Source organism: Oxyura jamaicensis, chromosome 5 (assembly GCF_011077185.1).
Source record: "Oxyura jamaicensis isolate SHBP4307 breed ruddy duck chromosome 5, BPBGC_Ojam_1.0, whole genome shotgun sequence".
NCBI lineage: Eukaryota > Metazoa > Chordata > Aves > Anseriformes > Anatidae > Oxyura > Oxyura jamaicensis.
In genome coordinates this window covers 46,816,655-46,833,005 of record NC_048897.1, presented here as the reverse complement: position 1 = coordinate 46,833,005, position 16,351 = coordinate 46,816,655, and the positions used below count along the sequence as shown (strand labels likewise).

At 41.6% G+C, this 16,351-nt stretch overlaps 1 protein-coding gene across 1 annotated transcript in view; it reads left to right on the top strand.

Annotated features, from left to right (window-relative positions):
- The window catches only part of BRF1 (BRF1 RNA polymerase III transcription initiation factor subunit), a 170,613-nt gene extending 158,128 nt beyond the window's left edge, over positions 1–12,485 (top strand). The window contains exons 16-18 of the mRNA XM_035326804.1: positions 3,612–3,663; positions 6,395–6,563; positions 8,720–12,485. Coding sequence (XP_035182695.1) covers positions 3,612–3,663; positions 6,395–6,563; positions 8,720–8,757 — 259 coding nt within the window. The 3' untranslated portion in view covers positions 8,758–12,485. The remainder of the gene's footprint in view (positions 1–3,611; positions 3,664–6,394; positions 6,564–8,719) is intronic.
- Positions 12,486–16,351: the final 3,866 nt, after the last annotated feature.

Here is a 16,351-nt window from a genome sequence, read left to right as displayed (position 1 = left end):
CAAACCTGGATGTTATCGTGCACATCTCAACTGAGAGCGAAGCGCAAGCGGAGCAGATTCGGCGGGGAGCAGCCTCTGATGCCATGCACAGTGCCACTAGTTTTTGTCAGGAACATGTCAAGATTATATGCTTCCAGTGTTAAGTCTGTTGGCTGACATGAGCGTTTGTAGATCTGCATAATTTTCAAAGCAGTTTGAAATGTGGATATAACACTTAGGGCTGTGTGAAATCTTTTTTTTTCCCTCTTTTTACAGATTGTATTGCTGTTCAGAAAGTTGCTTGTTTTGTTACTCCCTCCCACAGTGTACTGCATTAAATTGCAGAGTTCATAATGAAAGTGCCCCAAACTAGAAATTGGCATCACTAGTGAGCAATAACTGAAGTGATTGGGAAGGCCAGGAGCACCACTGCTCTCTAGTCACAACATTACATTTTAAATCATGGCATCATAGAATCTTTTAGGTTGGAAAAGACCTCTAAGATCATCAAGTCCAACTGTTAACCTGGCACTGCCAAATCTACCGCAATTAAACCATGTCACTAAGAAAATAGAGGCTGTAGTTACTTTAGAGTAAATGGGGTTGTATCTCAATGCAGGATAGGATGCTTATTTATGGAACTTGGCAACCCTGAATTCAAAGTGGACTTAAATGGACTTAAATATTTTTCACAGGTAAGGTCTATGTGCACATGTGTACCGTGAAAGCGTTTTGTAGATGAGATTGAGTAATGTCCATTAAAAGTTGGGTAAGATACTTCAGTTACCTGTTTTTTCAAGCTGATTTTTTGATCCTTAATAGTCAGACCTGTCTCAACCTCGAAAGCAGTTGTGCTTCTCCGTGAGGACATCCTGCACTTCTTTCCACCCTGTGTGGTGCAGCCAGACAGCAGAAGGATCCTGTATCCGTAGCCATGGCAGCCAGTAATTTATTGCTCCATGTGGCTGGTGTGGCAGCAGCTGCTCTGGTTTAAGGAGGTCAAGGCATCGGGGCATTTAAGAAACAAAACAAAACCCAAGCCCCTCTATAAAAACCTCCTGAATGGTTTTGTACAGTAATAGTAGTCTTCTCCATAGACCTGAGGGAGCCAAGGGAGAGAAATCAACATTTTATTTTAATTTAATTGCATTGAAAGGCATTATTTTAGACGGAAAACAAGTTTTTCTCTCTGTGACAGTTTTAGCTTTTTTCAGTGGCGAGTTGCCACAGCTCTCTGAGGGGGGAGTCCGGCCCCGTGCTTTCGGGCGCATTAAATGTTATGCTGAGGGAGAAACTGAATTACCCAAATTGGATGACAGTGCTCTATTTCTAGTAATGGAGTGAAGAAGTAAGCTTTGTGAGCAATTATCATGGAGCAGAAATACACCTTTAATTTCAGAATGGGTGTGAGAGTCACTCGCTGCTGAAAAATGGTGTGGAAAGGCTCCTGGGTTTAGCATTAGTTTGCAAATAGGCCTTTCATAAGCATGAATCTTTTTATTTTCATTCGGTGACCGTTTTAATTAAAATTAAACTGGAATGTTTACTTTCTGCTTCCTATAGCTGTGATGGTTTTCTTCACTGTGTGAGCACATGCATAATTTGCTCTAAAAGAAGTGTCAGCAGTTTCTGATTACCTTGTGAGTCTTACTCAACAGCTTGATTTTAATTGGGGGGAAGGAAAGATTTCAGAGTGCTCTAGGGAGGTCTGAAGCCTTCTGGTAGCATGAAGCAATAGTTGCTATCTTTGGTACAATGTTAATTACGATAATCACTACTAGTGGTTTAAAATAAAGGTCCTTCATTGCTTACCCCTGTTGTTTTTTTTCCAGTTATGTCAATGAAATACAACCTGGTTGATAATTAGCATCCTTCAGCTACTTAACCTTTTGACACCACTGCATTTATATGTTTGTAAGCATCTGAACAGGGTGACTTTTGGAAGGCAGTGATTGACAGGTAGTCTCAAATTTGGGGAAAATTGTACAGCTCACGTTAGAAAAAGAAAGGAGGAGGCCAGGCACAGAGGGAGATGTTTGTCTGTACCTTCAAATGCATTCTTTCTAAGCCCAGAATTCTGCCAGGAATTGTAAGTAATAGATAATTTATGTGGGTCAAGAGTATCTCTTTCTTGAAGTTTTTGATAATCATGAAATATGACAAGAAGTATCTGTAGCAGAATAATTTGTTCTGGATCTTGCAGTAGTACAGCTCCTGAAGCGTTCCTGTGCCATCTTTTTATTTAGATCTATTGTAAGGAGTCACCTTGGGCTGCTTTGGTTGCTGAACTGCCTTTCGGGTCTTGAGAAGCATTCCAGAGATGACCATTTCCTGACCGTCTTTGGAGCTTAGCCAGTGTCTTGTATTTTAATATTGCCTTCTCTATCAGAGATAATGATCTAAAGTCTGCCCTGCTCATCCTCCAGGGTTTTGTTTCCTCCTGCTGATCATTTGAAATAAATAAGTAGGAAAACAACCCGTATCTGCGTGTTAACAGGAAGGAATGACTAATAGAAAAATGAGAAGAAAGATACTGCTTATCATAAAAGACTGTATCTCTAGAGACATAAATTGGTATTCATTAAGTTGTTTGCAGAGACTTAGTTAAAAGACAAACTTGAGGAGCTGTCTGAGCAGTGTGTCTGCAGAAAACAAGTCATCCTTTTCATGACTGGGTATGTCTCGATGAGGAGGGGAGACCAGAAAGCAACAGTAACTGATGGATTGAGAACAGCCTTCATGGCAGTAAGGAGACAACCGGCTGTGAAATGCTTTTCAGAAAAGAACAATATTTAACACTTAGCTGTAGAGTAATGCAGATCCATCTTTTCTCCCTAAATATGCAGGTCTTTTTGTACCTGATGCAGACTCTTTTTTAATGTTTATGTTCAATTTCTGTCACTTCCCATTCAAGGTATGCAGAGGCCCCTTGTTCTTGATAATGGTTTCTGTAGCTAGAGGTTAAAATTCAGTCTGTGATAATTACGGTATCCTGGTGTATGTAATCTTACTGGTATCCTGCATATGTCGTCAAATAAAGGGAAGTAGTTGCAGAGCAATGCTGGGCAATTCAGAAAGTGGCTTATTTTTGTCATGTCTGCATTGTTCCAAAAAATCTGTTGTTGTGCCCAAAAGCATGACCTGGGTCCATCCATGGTGCTTTCTGGCAGGCAGCCTGCAGGTGCAGGTTTTGCTCTGCTCCAAAGCACTGCGGCCACACGTTCAGACAGCAGCAGAGGGATGAAGCATTGCTGTTGTTGGTCTTCTCTTCCTCACCACTTCCTTGAGTCTTTTGACTTTTGTAATGTATGATAAAGCCATCTCTTCTACGGACCTTCGGGATGAGCTGGAACTGCAGTCTGAGATGAAGCTTAGCTACTGAGCTTGTTGATTGGCATTTTTTCTTATTATACTGAATTGGGGCAGATGCTTACAAGGGAATGTGTGTATTAATTATTGTGGAGTATGTACCCATCCACTGTTAACTTGTTTTGTATCTTAAAAGAAGTAATTGCGCAGCATAACACAAGCAAAGTGCTTTCATTGTCTGGATGGTGAATAATGTGTGTCAAATTCTTGTGTGTGGTGTAACTTTTCTGATGTTTACCATTTCCTCTTTCCTTTTTTTCCAGATTAAGACCTTTGATTTCTACACAGCTAGCGAAAAAGGCTGCCACTGAAGAGGTATGTAAAGCCCAGCACTTCTCATAGTGCCACGGTTAGAATCTGGAAATTCCAAGAAGGATTTCTCAGTCTGGCTCAGGTTGTGTGTTAGATATGGGCAAAAGAAAGGAGAATCTTGTCTCAGTGATCACAGCAGGAGCTGGTTAATGCAAACACTGCAAAGCTGAGGTTACCTGCCTTCTAACCAGGATGTGCCCTTACTTACCCATCAGTAACCTCAACCTCATAATCCCTGCTTAGACAGGAAAAAGAGAAAACTCCCTGCAAGCATCTAAAAGGGCACATATTGAACAAGTGGGTAGGAGCAGTAGGAGAGGGCAGAGCTTGTGCCTCTTTCATCTCTTGGACCATACCTCCAGAGAAGGGGGACAAGGCAAAGTGCTGGTTCTGTGGAGCTGGTGGGGACCCAAGGAAGGGGCTGGGGTCTGCCTCAGGAGACCATTGAGGAAACATCAAGCAACAGCTTACACAATATAGCATGGCTTACTCTGTTTTGTTTACTTTGGAAATAATGATATTTCCATAGCAAAGTTAGTGCTAGTAACTGGCCACCATCAGAAATCTTCCCTGGGTGGCTTCGTGAATGTGTATGTTGGGATGAAGGCGTCGTGATTGTTATCAGTCACAGCAGTAACAGCTTTCCTCTGCTATTGTACTTGCACTGTACGAAACAAACACCTGCGTTTTGCAGATGATAAAAGAACTGCCTACCATGTATCTAACAATCCTGTTCCTAATATACCAAAGGAAAGCATTCTTGCTTTTCCCATGTGTGTGTGACACTGGCGCCCTTTTGTAAGTGTGCTAGTTAACTTCGATAGTCTGCCGGGCTTTCACAATGCCCGTGTGAAAGATGTATGCCTATGGAAAGGTACAAGCCAAAAGACGTCCAGGTTGTCTGGAAGAATTCAGGAAGTTCTATTTAAAGGTGTTGTTGGATTGCCTTATTTTTAAAATTACAAAAACCCATTGATTTTCAGAAACAGTTTGATATCCTGCCTAGGGAAATACATTTTCACTTACGCTATGCTCATTAGAAAACCCTGCACATTTTTAGAACTATAGCAGTCTGGAAGTGGACATGATAATTAGAAGAAGGTCACATTTTAATTAGCATGGTGCAATTTAAAAAAATAATGACTCAATTGTAGCTCTTTTATATTCAGCCACTTTTTCAGAGCAGATGGATACTTTAAGCAAAAAAATTGATATGCATTATGATGCTGATTTGTCTCAAACGGTTGTGTCTATTTCTACTTATACCTAAAGAGTAGATGGACTTGATTTGATCACTCTGCAGGCAAAAACAGTGGTAGGAAATATAAAATAAACTGGAGGGAAGTTCCTCTAAATAAGAAGATTAATTTGAGCATTAAAAGATCATGAAAACCTGTCCTTGAGTGATCTGAGTGCCTAAATACTTGATTTTCTGTTAAAATTAATGGGTGTCTTGTGCCCTATTAATGAGCTATTGGAGCAGACCCTTAGGTGACTTTGAAAATCTCAGGCAGATTCCTTAGGTTGACTGGCATGTTATGTGACAAGCTTAGGAGCAGCTTTGATGTTTGAATAATTAGCCCATCAGCTTTCTGGTACCGGGACTTTCTGTTATGGTGTATCTCCAAAGCGCCTGGAACTGGAGGGATTCTGGGAGTTACTTCATCACCACAAGTAAATACGTTTATAAATAAATACTTCATGCAAGTCAGACCTTAATGCCAACAGAATCGCAGCAGCACATTGTTGTGTGCAGTGATTTAACCCTAGAGCACTGTAGGACTTTTTATGTCCAAACCCCAAATATTCCAAGTACCAAATGGAGTGGAGAAGTACCCCGTTACGAAGCTGGTGGAGCTGAAGCTCCTGTGATGTTCCTTCCCTGGATGAGACGGAGAGGCAGTGCCCCACGCTGAGCATAGCAGAGCCTACCCCCACGCTGCAGGAGCTGGAGCTGGAGCCTGCCCCATTCCCAGATCAGTCTGTAGTGAACAGGACACACCATTACCTTCGGCTCCAAACTCACCTCTGCCTCCTTGCTCTGTTAACCTTTCTTGTCCCCCATGCTTTGTCCTGCCTCGCCTTAGAGCATCTGGGTAGGTGCAGCTGCTGGAATGGGCCCGTCAGTGACTGATTCCTAAATTAGAGCTTGGAGATCATTACTCTGATGAATTCCATAGGTAATGTTACAGGTGCTGGTATGTATTATCAATCCAGTGCTCTACCATAGCATTACGTGCTGTCTAAAGAGTGCTATTTATTCCTCAGCTCATTGTGCCTCCAAATAAATCCAACCAGAGTTGTCAAAACTAAGTCTTTTTATTTTTTTTCTTATTTGAAGGGTGCATTTCTGCTGTCATTAAAGTGTCAATAATATTGTTACCGTGTAATAGGCCTGATATGAGTCAAACACAATGAGAAGGTTGTAAGTTTTCCTGCAGAGCTCTGCTGATGAGCCCAAATTTCTCCTCACCTTGTGCTTGCAAGAGGCTCCTGTTCTGCTGTCACCATCTCTGGATACTTCAGTTGCCTGGCTCTGGAATCTGTGAAAGCTGTGAATGTTTATTCCTGATCTGGATTCAGGCAACATTTCACTGGGATGTTCCCCGGAATAGTTAAGCCTGTAGCACTAGATGTGGGCTTCCAGCTTCCCTGCCCCGCTTGGAAGCTGCTAACATTACATACAAATACTGAATAAAGGAAGGGCTGCAATGCTGTCCTGTCTTTTTTGCAGGTGACCCTACCAACTGCACAAGCAGAAGCCCCTGACTTAGCAAAACCAGCAGCTGTGCTAGTGGAGAGTGGCCCAGTAGCTTATAACCCTGACGAAGAGGTGGAAGAGGAGGAAGCAGAAGAAGATGACGATCACTGCATGAGCGCGTTGCAGTTAATGGGAGGAAACGGTAAGTTGGGATGTTGTCTAAAGCACAGCCTGTTATTCCTCTGCCTGTGCTGTGAGGTTTGTTGTTGCAGGGCTTGGGACAGACAGGGTTCCCCTGCTTGTCCCAGCTCATCCAAAGCAGAGCACATTCCTGCAGAAAAGCCTAGAGTCACCCCCATCGGAAACATGACCTTCTTGGAGACTCTTCCAAAAAAGCTCTGCATCTCAAGCTTTAGGCTAAGAAGACTTCTCAAGAACAAGCCAATGTTATGCCTTCTTCAGAATTCTATTTATTAAAGTGAATCTGAGGAATTAAGGGGTCAGCAACCCCTCAGTTAGCAGTGCTAGAGGCTCGTTGCCTCATGATTGTGCATGAACCCTGCAGACTTGGCTGTCCAGCTCAAAGCAAAGAGAATCGTCTCACTCCATTTCTGGGATAAGTGTTAGGAGGAAGAAGTTCTCCAAATACAAAAATGACATCGATAGTGTGTGGCATGCTGTATGGCACACAGATGTGTGCTAATTTCTTTGGGTTATCCAGCAAAGCCACTCATTTAATTAGGTTTCTCTGCTGGCAGGAAAAGTCAGTATCCTCCCATTGCGGTTTTTTGTAGCTGGACACATCCACATTTATCCTTAATTAAAAACTTCCCCTTGGAATTGAGGTTTGAAAATACACTAAAATATTGCTTTAAAGAAGGGTGGCTAATTATGGATTTTGGAAAAGCAAGATGAGAGTAAGTAAGGTTTCTACTGCAATTTTATTTACTGCAAAAATCTTTCCAGAACTATTAATTTAGCTTTCATAGACAGTATGTATACATTTCATAAGAGTGTGTGTTGCTTTTAAATTGATTTCTCCACTGGAAAATAATTGCTGAATGTCAGGAAAAACAGTTTGTTGCCTGCATTTATTATTAGAATAACGTTCCCAAGAAAAGGCACCCATGTGGGGGAGGGTGGGTCCATGTTTATTAATAAATCCCCCACAAAAATAGAATAAAGGTCACTGAGCTTTTTTTCTTTGTAAATGTTACTATTTTTAAACCATTCTGAGAACATTCCACTACTCCCTGTCTGGTCTGGACAACAGCTGAAAAATCAGAGTTTAAAAAAAAATAAAAAGGAAAGGAGTATTCCCAGAATTCAAATGCAGGTGTGCAGAGCTGTTCAGCAGAACAAATAACTCCTTTCTGACTGCTTTCTTCATGGTTTTTAGACCTGTCTGCCTGGAATAAGTGCAGGAATTACAAATGGTGAACTTCACCCATTCTACGCAAATTATTATAGATTACACTTAATTCTGCTTCAGAGCATTTGCTTGACTTTGGATGAAATGTTGCATTGTATTAAATTTGGAATATAAAGGTTAACTTTACTGAATGCTCATATGTAATAGTTATCCTTCGGTTTGACTTTGCAACAGAAAATTTGCACTGTTTCGCTTTTCTCAGGAAGCACGTAGGAGAGAAATCAGTGCATTAGAAACACAAACATGCCTTCTGACACACAAAGCACGCAGTCTTTGCAATCAGCATTGTTTTAGAAAACAGAACTGGATTGAAAAAAATGGGCAAAAATTTAAGTTGTTCCTGTAGGAGCAAGTAAATGTGGGAGATCTGAGTCAGATCTATCGGTCACGATTCATTGCAAGACTTGTTCTGTTGTTGATGGGAACTCTGAGCTATCTCTGAACCCTTGCAGTTTCAGCTTATAAATCTATGAATAATATAAACAACCCAGCTCTTTAACTGGTGTCTATGTCTAGTGAGAATCATGCCTACTTGTAAATGTACGCTGCTGCTTCTCAGCTGCCATGTTCCAAATTACTTCTGACAATCAGGCTTGATCACCTTAACCTCCAAATCAGACCAAGTATTTCACATACCCATGTGCCAAATGTCCCTAAATGAGGGCCCAGTGACAAGTGAGAAGAAATATTTACACATACATATTTACAAATAATTTTATTTCGTGGAGGAAGAATTGGAAGAACTTTTTCTTTAGCCCTAAGAAAATACATTTTTTAAGACATTTTTTTAAATGCTTGCTTAGGGCAAAACTTACCTTCTAGTTACACAGCAGGAAAACAACCTGAAAGTAGCAATACTTTTGTTGGATACTGCATCTACCTGGAATATTTGCATTTTTATATGCCTTTGTCTTCATGTGTTTCAGATTATGGCTGTGATATGGACGACGATGATGGCTATTAGCTCTATTTGCTTCAAAAGGACATGGACTGTTTCTTGTTCCCAGCAAGTCTGCAATCTTCAGAATGTGTGAATGGTGAAAGAAGCTGTCTGTGGTCAGCAAATGGTATCAAACAATCCTTACTTCAGTACAGTGAACTCCAGGCTGGCAATGACTCTGGTCAGTTTACATTGACCCACAACCCAGCAATAAGTTTGGGTTTGTACTTGAATTTTTTTTTATTATTATTTTGTTAGATCATGGTTTGAGAATTAAATTCCTGGGAGTCATGTTTCCAGAGAGCAAAAGAAAAGCGACAAAATAGACACTGTATAAAGCATGTGTGGCTGGAAGCAACACAACTCTTATTTATGTGACCCTGCTTTTCCACATGCTGTTGAAAGGGAGCACATAGAAGGGCAGATAGAAGGACAGGTAAAAACGAGAAGCCCACCCGTTGATTATTTGAGTACACTAGGATTAATTGTCTTAGAATACTACAACCGAAAGAAAACATTTCCAACCTTTATTGTAAACTTGACCCTGTCATTGTATGCAAGCTGCCAGACCCAAGCCTATCAAAAGTTGATGACAAGTTATATATTATAGGGCAGTATCTGTTTCCCTGAAATGAAGTAAATACTTCTTTATTTTAATCAATTAATAGATGTTCTAAAAGTTATGACAACAAAAGGTAATGGTGGCACTGAAGAGTTGTCTTATGCTGTGAGATGTTTATGTGGAAGGAGGGAAAAATCCTGGGTGAGGGCAAGGATTGCATAGGGAAAGCAGAAGACAATGCTGGTGTCACGTACCTTTGATCGGGGTCCCTAGGGACAGCCAGGTCTTGTTGTGGCTGATGTTGCTGCAGGAGAGTAACTCTCGCCGTCTCTGTAGAACTGCTCCTGTCCAACTGAGTTGGAGTGCAGGTCTGCTCCCCAGAGCTGCCTGGCTCTAAAACCACTTGAAAGCAAGAGAAAGCTGAGCTTTTTAATAAATAAGCTAGCATCTGCTTTGGCTAAATTTAATTTAATGTAATTTATTTAACTTCCTATGGGTAAATTAAAGGTCACCATGCAGCAGTCTGACTTTCATGGCTCAAATCCCACCCTACATGGAGCTCCAGCTGCATGTGCCCCGAAATGTCAGCAGGTCCTTCTCAGCCAGATAAAGGAGCCTTCACAATGTGGTGGGACAGGGGGTCAGGGATGGAGCTGGATCCCAACCTGTTGCCTCTGACCTGACACTGCCATGGCCCAAGGCTCTCAGCTCAGTGCGAGATGCATGGAACTCTGGTTTTTATTACTGCAGCTGTGGGAGCAAAGATGTTTTCATCTCTCTCCCTTGTCTCGAGACAATCACGACTGTAGATTTCTCTTCTACCAGGGAAGATGAAAATTTATCTTACCAACATGGTTTCTGTTAAGCTGTCTTTCCTGGCCGGTTCATCCTTCCTATTTTTGAGGAGCACTGATCATTAAAAGCATCTCCCCTTCTCCTGCCATGGAGGGTGGCTAGTGGCAGGAGAAGAAGCTGCCTTGGGAAGCTGTCTAGCTCCTGCCAGCCAGAGTGACAGAGGAAAGGACTGGTGGTGCTTGTACCTGTGGTCATCACCGGCGAGGGGAAGGACCATATGGCCTTCCGTACCTCTCCTGTCCCTTTCAATAACATGCAGAAGAGGGATCATGTAAATAGAGCAAGAGCAAGTGCTTGTGTTAGGAACAGACTTGATTTTCTTTGGCTGGTAAATGTAGTTCGTTGAGTAGGTTTATGTCTGCTAGATATTTCTGAGTAGTGAGTAGCAGTATTTCTGCAATGATTTCTCGTAACAGAGAAGCAGAACTTGGTAACAAAAATGATGTAGTGAGGCTAATGGGAAGAAAAGCTCTTCTGAACCAGATATCAGTTACTTGTTTGCAGCACTACAACGGCAAAGAAGAGATTCCATGTAATTCTTAGGGGAACAGCTGGCGTTTTCACCAAAAAGCGATAGTTGTTTTTTTTTTCTGATACTTTATAAATACTGCACAAAAAAGTACATTGAGGAGATAAACCTTTCTACCTCTCTTTTATCTGTACCATAATTCAAAATCATGCTGTAAGCAGACAATAAAAAAAAAGTACTTTGTTTTATCAAAGTTCATGGTCTGCAAGTCTTTGAGACAGCTGAGTTTGAGCATTTGGGTTTGAATTAATCTGCCAATAGCACTATTACAAATACCCGTGCTCTCAGTATATTCTCAAAGCTGTGTTTTATTCCAAGGTACACATTATTCTCTATGCAGGAAATAAACATGCATAAATAAACATGCGTATGACTCATGTAGGTCGAGTGCTTTTCTCAAATGCATAATGTTGGTTCTTAAAGAAACCGCTAAGATGAGTTCTTTATTGCTAAGGGTCTTTCCTGCAGTTTTCTGTGTAGATTTTCATTGGTTTGTTCCCCCAGAAGAATACTAAACCTGCTGCCAATGTAGTGACATTATGTGCAAGAGCTGAGAGTCCACTCAAATAACTCCTACTAGTAAATTTGAATTTCAGTAGCACATTGCATTGCTGAGAACATTGTTTCCTGCGCTGGGAGTAGAGGATGCTTCTCTATATAGGACAGGAAAAAAATAGCAGTTTTTGAATGCTCTCATATGATTTGGTTAGAGAAGGCTATCACGTAGTCTGCCAGAAGGGCACTTGGAGAGCAAAAAAGGACCTGCAAATCCATAGCATCTCAATATTGCTGGTGAAGTTAATGGCATGGTTTCTGTACAGGAGTCCTAGAGGAACAGCCATGGTATTGGATAGGGAGACTTCACTTTCAGCATTTTAAGGCTTCTTAAACTATAGTGGTTATGTATATTTTTAATTTATTGGTGACTTACCGGGACTTTTATAATGTTCATTCCTTCTTGATTTAACTGAGCTCAGGAAATGTAAACAGATTAGAACATGCTAGTTTCTGTTTTTATAGCTAGTCATTAAAATGTAAAAAGATTAACACTGCATTAACTCTGTTTACTGCTGTTGATGTATCTGGACAATTTTGTTGTATGTAAGTGAGCCTGTATTCTCTTGGAGTAATTTGGACCCTGCTTTTTTCAGGATTCTGATTATAATGAAGAGAGACTATAAGGCTTCAATATTTGTTGTCCCTTGGTCTTTTTCCTTGAACCCATACAAGCTGTATATCATAGGTTTTCTTCCATATAGCATGTCTCATTGCAAGTCACTTTGCTTGACAAGCAACACCCTCCAGCTGTTGCATCCAGCTTGTCTGCCGTGCAGCCTTTTAACAGTCTTTTATTGTGGGGATAAAAAAGAAAAGAAATAAAGAAAATGAGGGGATTCTTCACTGTGGTGAGTGCATTTTCAGTGTCTTAATCATCCATGACATTTCTTTAAAATCACTGTGTTCAGTACAGCAACTTTTAAATGGTGCCAGACAACCTTGTCTTGAGGGTTAAATGTGTTTGTCTACAAAGTTCTTGCCATCCCGATGGCTTGTTTGTATTCTTTGGATTGCATTGAAACTCTAGTCACAGATGTGTACAGTTAATGTAGAGTTTTGCCTAATAAATGTTCTGTTTCTTATTTTTGTGTTGAAACCTTGCATTTGGTTCAGTTAGTGCTGAGGAAATTAAACCTGTTTGATGTAAGCATATGCATCTTCCTTACACACCACACTATGAGCCATGTTAAGCTTTTTTTACTGTAATATATTTGCTGTAAATAAAAAGTTAAACCCTTGCAAAACCCATCTTTTATGATACTTCCCTTCTGGTTTCTGATTCTTGTCTTCATTCTTATGAATGCTCATTTTTGATTGCTGCATGATTGGTTGATAGTGGACAAAATACTTGCAATCCAGAGCTGTCTTTTGTCTCTAAAAGCAAAGGAAAGTCTAATCAGGTAAGCGTTTTTTGCAAGATATGGTTCTGCTGATAAATGTAGATACTTTCTGTAAACTGTAACATTGACGAGGTTTTACACCAAGCTATATAATTAACTGACTGTGGGAAAAACACACAGTGTATGTGTTTAATGGAACTGTTCCAGTGCTTGTTTCTGAAAGCAGTATCTTGACAAATAAGGTGTATGCTGACTTAAATATCTGGTTATTTTATCAACATCTGGTCACCACAATTTGGAGGCCAAGCTCTGCATCTACCCTTTGTACACTTGGGTATTTGCTTCTTTTATGTTTCCTGGTAGTGGAGCTTCCTGGATCCTCAGGAGTGTTTAGTGCAATTTTTTAGCGTATAGTAGGGCAATTACCGGTAGTTTCAGTACGACGTTAAGCATGTCTCATTCCTGCATTTTTCTGGGTTCTCATCTAGGTACATCCTTGCTCTCATTGACATCAGGATGATTTCATCTGTAGTTTCTTTTCAGCTGTTCCAACCCTTTCCACTGGTGGTTGGGAATTTCTCTGGTGATGTCCATCGTTGACGTTCTCTCACACATAACATCTAAGCTGTTAAAAAGTACTGGCCACCCGGCCTCATATTTTCTGCTCTTCCCAATCAATACAGTTTGCTAGCTTTGTCCTGTATTTTTTGTCTTCCCTAAAACACTGGGCCTTCATAACCAAAACCATTCTATCTTCCCAACTGCTTTCCTCAAATATTCCTCCTTTAAGGGCCTGGAAGTAAAATAATATTAATAAAGCTGAAATCTTGCAAAGCTTCACATTAGCTTCATTTGTCACCAGTAAATCATAGCACACTCATTCTTAGGTTCACATATTGTAACACAGAAGAGGTTGTTGTAATTTTCTACTCCAGTCACACATATAAGAAGAGTTGTAGCATATTATTTGGTAATTTTTTTGCTAGCCCTGATCCCTGGCTGTGGTCTTGGTGAGTGGTTGTTTGTTTAGTGAGAAGGATGAAGTGCTTGAGAAATGAGGCTGGAGGAAAACTCATGGCTTACAGCCTAACAAATTTACTTGTTGAGTTTCCTCATCCTAATTGTTTTACTCTTTTGGGACTCTTGTGCATTTTCATGGAAATGAGGGAGGCATATACATTTCATAAAAATGCAAACTGAGATTCCCGTCCTGCTATGTGACTCTAGGATTTAATGACTTCTCGTCTGAATCTAATGTTTGTTATTGTATGAGTTGGCAGTAAGTGGCATTGTACTAGACGCCAGGACGGCAGTCATTTTATTATCTGTCTCTATTGCAACAAGGATGCTTTCTTACTGCTCTTAGTGCTCCTAGTAAGGTTTCTCAATTCTTCAAACCCGAAAAATAGAGCAAATTAGAGGAATTTGAACAAAGCAGTGGAAAGAAATGGCACCAACACTGCTCTTACCAGGTAATTTTTCTTCAGTGCTCTTCTGTGGGAATGGTAAAATGTATTTATACGGAGAGACTAAGAGGTGCTAAAGTCGCATCTTGGCAACAGCAGAGGTGAGATAGTGTTGTCCATTTTCCACACACGAAATGCTGTCCATTTTCCTGATGCCTTTTTCATGGTATATCCTGCACCGTGTTAATCACGTACAAACCAGTGGGTCAGTCTGCTGGGGGATATTAAAAGTAGTAGGACACCTGGCCAGGTAAGGAAGAGGAGATGGTGAGGTGTCATTAAGGTGTAAAGCTGAATACAAAAATATGAGAAAAAATAGGTAAGAATTGTTTTCAGTGAGGTGCTAGACTGTGCAACAGGCAGTAAGCACAGGAACAGACCAAGGGCAATTTTCACATCTCTGGAAACCCAACAGGTCTCATAGCTACATTAAAAACGGAAATCTTGGGCCATACAATCAGTTTCTGCAACACCTCTACTTTTTTCAGGTTGTGGCATGATTTCTAACCCGACCCTGAGATGTCAGCTGCCCCACTGTGGTTCGCGGCTGGTGGTGTTTCGCAGCCGTGGGCTCATGGATATGTTTCCAGCTCAGTGCAGATGTTTCCTGCCCCCCTGCCAATAGCCAGTCGTTCCCAAAGAAAAATCTGTCAGGTTTTCAGGAAAAAAAAAAAAAAAAAAAAAAAAAAAGGCAACATGCTCATTTCTTAACTCTGCCTTTTTATAAGCAGGACAAAACATGGGGCAAACTGCTGACTGCATGGCCCAGTGTTGGAGGATAACACCCATGGCTGGTGCAGCCATCTATCCTCGGGTAGCCTGGAAGGAAGTGGAGCTGGCAAGTCTTCAGCTCCTGTTCTTTCCTGGGCCTGCCTTTCTTGCAGAGGTGCTGCTCCTGCTCTTGGTTAAATACCCTTGTGCACATGAGGATTTTGGAGCAAACATTTTGAGTAGAAATCCTGTGAGAAGAGCGTGATCCATGCCCTAAGCAGATGTCTGTTGGTAGTGAGGCGTCTGAGGTTCCTAAAAATGCAAAGGATTAATAAAAACAGAGGGGCACATGAGAATGTCCATGATAGATACTCACGGCATCAGGCCATAAGAGCTTTGCTGCTTTACATCAGCTGAGGATCTGCGCCATTAACGACAGTCCCGAGGGCTGGTGACAGTCGGAGAGGAAAGGGAGGAAAGTGCTCTGGGGTAAACACGGGTTTGTGATGCTGAGGGACGTTGCCCAAAGCCAATTCACACTGTTTGTCAAGCACATCAGACTGCCTTTCCTCATTAACCAGCACAGTTACCTGTTCTGCTGGTGTTAAAATAAATGAGGAAAGGGAACTTCAGTGGTGATCCTGCTGCAGCGCGCAGCACATAATGCGTCCCTCTTCAGCTCTGCATGGGAACGGCTGCGGCTGTCAAAACTTTCTCTCTCTAGGTGGTAATAGACTACTCCAACGCGGATCTGTAATTGAATAATGATGCTTCAGAGCAGCACTGTGTCTGGGAAACAGTATAGATCCTTGTATCTGCTTTGATTCCTCCCTGTTCACCGAGAGCTCGCCAAAGGAGGCTCTGCACACACACACCAGCACAATTCAGCTAAGATGCTTGGGTTGACACAGGGTAAAATACAGCCAAAGAAAATGGTTTCAAAACTCCAGTCACCGTTTGCAAGCAAACTCTTACACAAGGCCACTGGGAAATTGTCTGATACTGCTGCATGCTGCATTAAATCAGCAGGACCCACCATAAGCTCTGAGGTCTCCAACAGCAAGTCGGTGCCATGTGAATCATCGTGTTTTTGTTCTGGACTACCTGGCACCAAGAGAAAGGGCCTGAGTGGATTTTGCTGCCTGAGGTACGATGAAGGATCTTTCATCTTTTTGATCTTCCCTGTATGTTTTAGATAGGTTCAGAGGAGCTGGCTGTACTGCATTAATAAAATGCCATCTAAAACACCCTTAGCCAGTGTGCTTGGCACAGCCGCAAGTATAAATCTTCTGATCTCCCCGGTCCTCCTGGGAATCGCGGAGTCTCTATCCAGAGGAGCATTGCCAGACCTTGTGAAGCAGCCCAGGAGAGACCCCAAGTACCGTTGGTGCCTGCGGGTGTAATTCTGGTGTGAAGCCGCATCTCAGATGGTTGTGCTTGGTGGGGTACGTCTATTCGGAGATTATGTTGGTCCCAGTCTGCTGCTGACGTGAGTGGGGGAAAGAGGGACTGGGGCTTCAAGGGCTGTGTTCAGCCTGTGCATTGGTCCCGTCTGTTTATCCACCTTTACTACCACAGCACATGTGCTCGGAAGGAG